Here is a 628-nt window from a genome sequence, read left to right on the forward strand (position 1 = left end):
ACCGGTTGTTGCTCTTTCTTTTGTGGTCCACCTCCACCATGCCCACGAGGTAGAGGTCCCGGACCTGCCGATGGGGACATGCCAGTGGTGCGTCACCACCCACACAGAGCCAGTAGCACTATGCAGGGAGCTGCCCCTGGCAAGGGGGACACCTGGACCACCCCAGACCTCCCCACCGGGCAATGTTTTCAATACCCTGGGGAGAAACAGCTTCAGCCTCTGCTCCTTTGGGAACAGGGGACTGCGTAAGCTGGCATCACTCTGACCGCTGGGAAGGCTGGGCTGGACAGATGCCCCACGGCAGGACCTAGGCTGGGTACCTGGCTGGGTTTGATGGCCTGCAGGTTGATGTTGGGGTAGCGCGTGGCTGGGTCGATGCTGTACTGGCTGATGTTCTTGTTGGTGTTGTCCGGGGATGTCTGCGAAAGGTGCTGGTAGATGCTCTCCCTGGGTGCAAGAGACAGGGCTGGGCTCAGTGCCACCATCCTTGCCCGGTCCACTAGACCAGCGCAATGGGGATGCTCACCTCTCAGCCAGCACCTCCAGTGGAGGTGTTCCAGCTGCCCCGCGCCGCACCATCCAGGCCGCGTCGCAGGCGGCGAGGAAGCGCACGGCCACACCGGTGCCC

General features: G+C 62.9%; 1 protein-coding gene across 1 annotated transcript in view; it reads right to left on the reverse strand.

Moving 5' to 3' along the window:
• MICAL1 (microtubule associated monooxygenase, calponin and LIM domain containing 1) overlaps positions 1-628 on the reverse strand; it is a 9469-nt gene that overhangs the window by 4990 nt on the left and 3851 nt on the right. The window contains exons 7-9 of the mRNA XM_010143769.1: positions 527-628; positions 321-447; positions 8-64 (exon numbers count right to left, since the gene is read on the reverse strand). Coding sequence (XP_010142071.1) covers positions 8-64; positions 321-447; positions 527-628 — 286 coding nt within the window. The remainder of the gene's footprint in view (positions 1-7; positions 65-320; positions 448-526) is intronic.

Source organism: Buceros rhinoceros, unplaced genomic scaffold, assembly GCF_000710305.1.
Source record: "Buceros rhinoceros silvestris isolate BGI_N320 unplaced genomic scaffold, ASM71030v1 scaffold21559, whole genome shotgun sequence".
In the NCBI taxonomy this organism is placed as follows: domain Eukaryota; kingdom Metazoa; phylum Chordata; class Aves; order Bucerotiformes; family Bucerotidae; genus Buceros; species Buceros rhinoceros.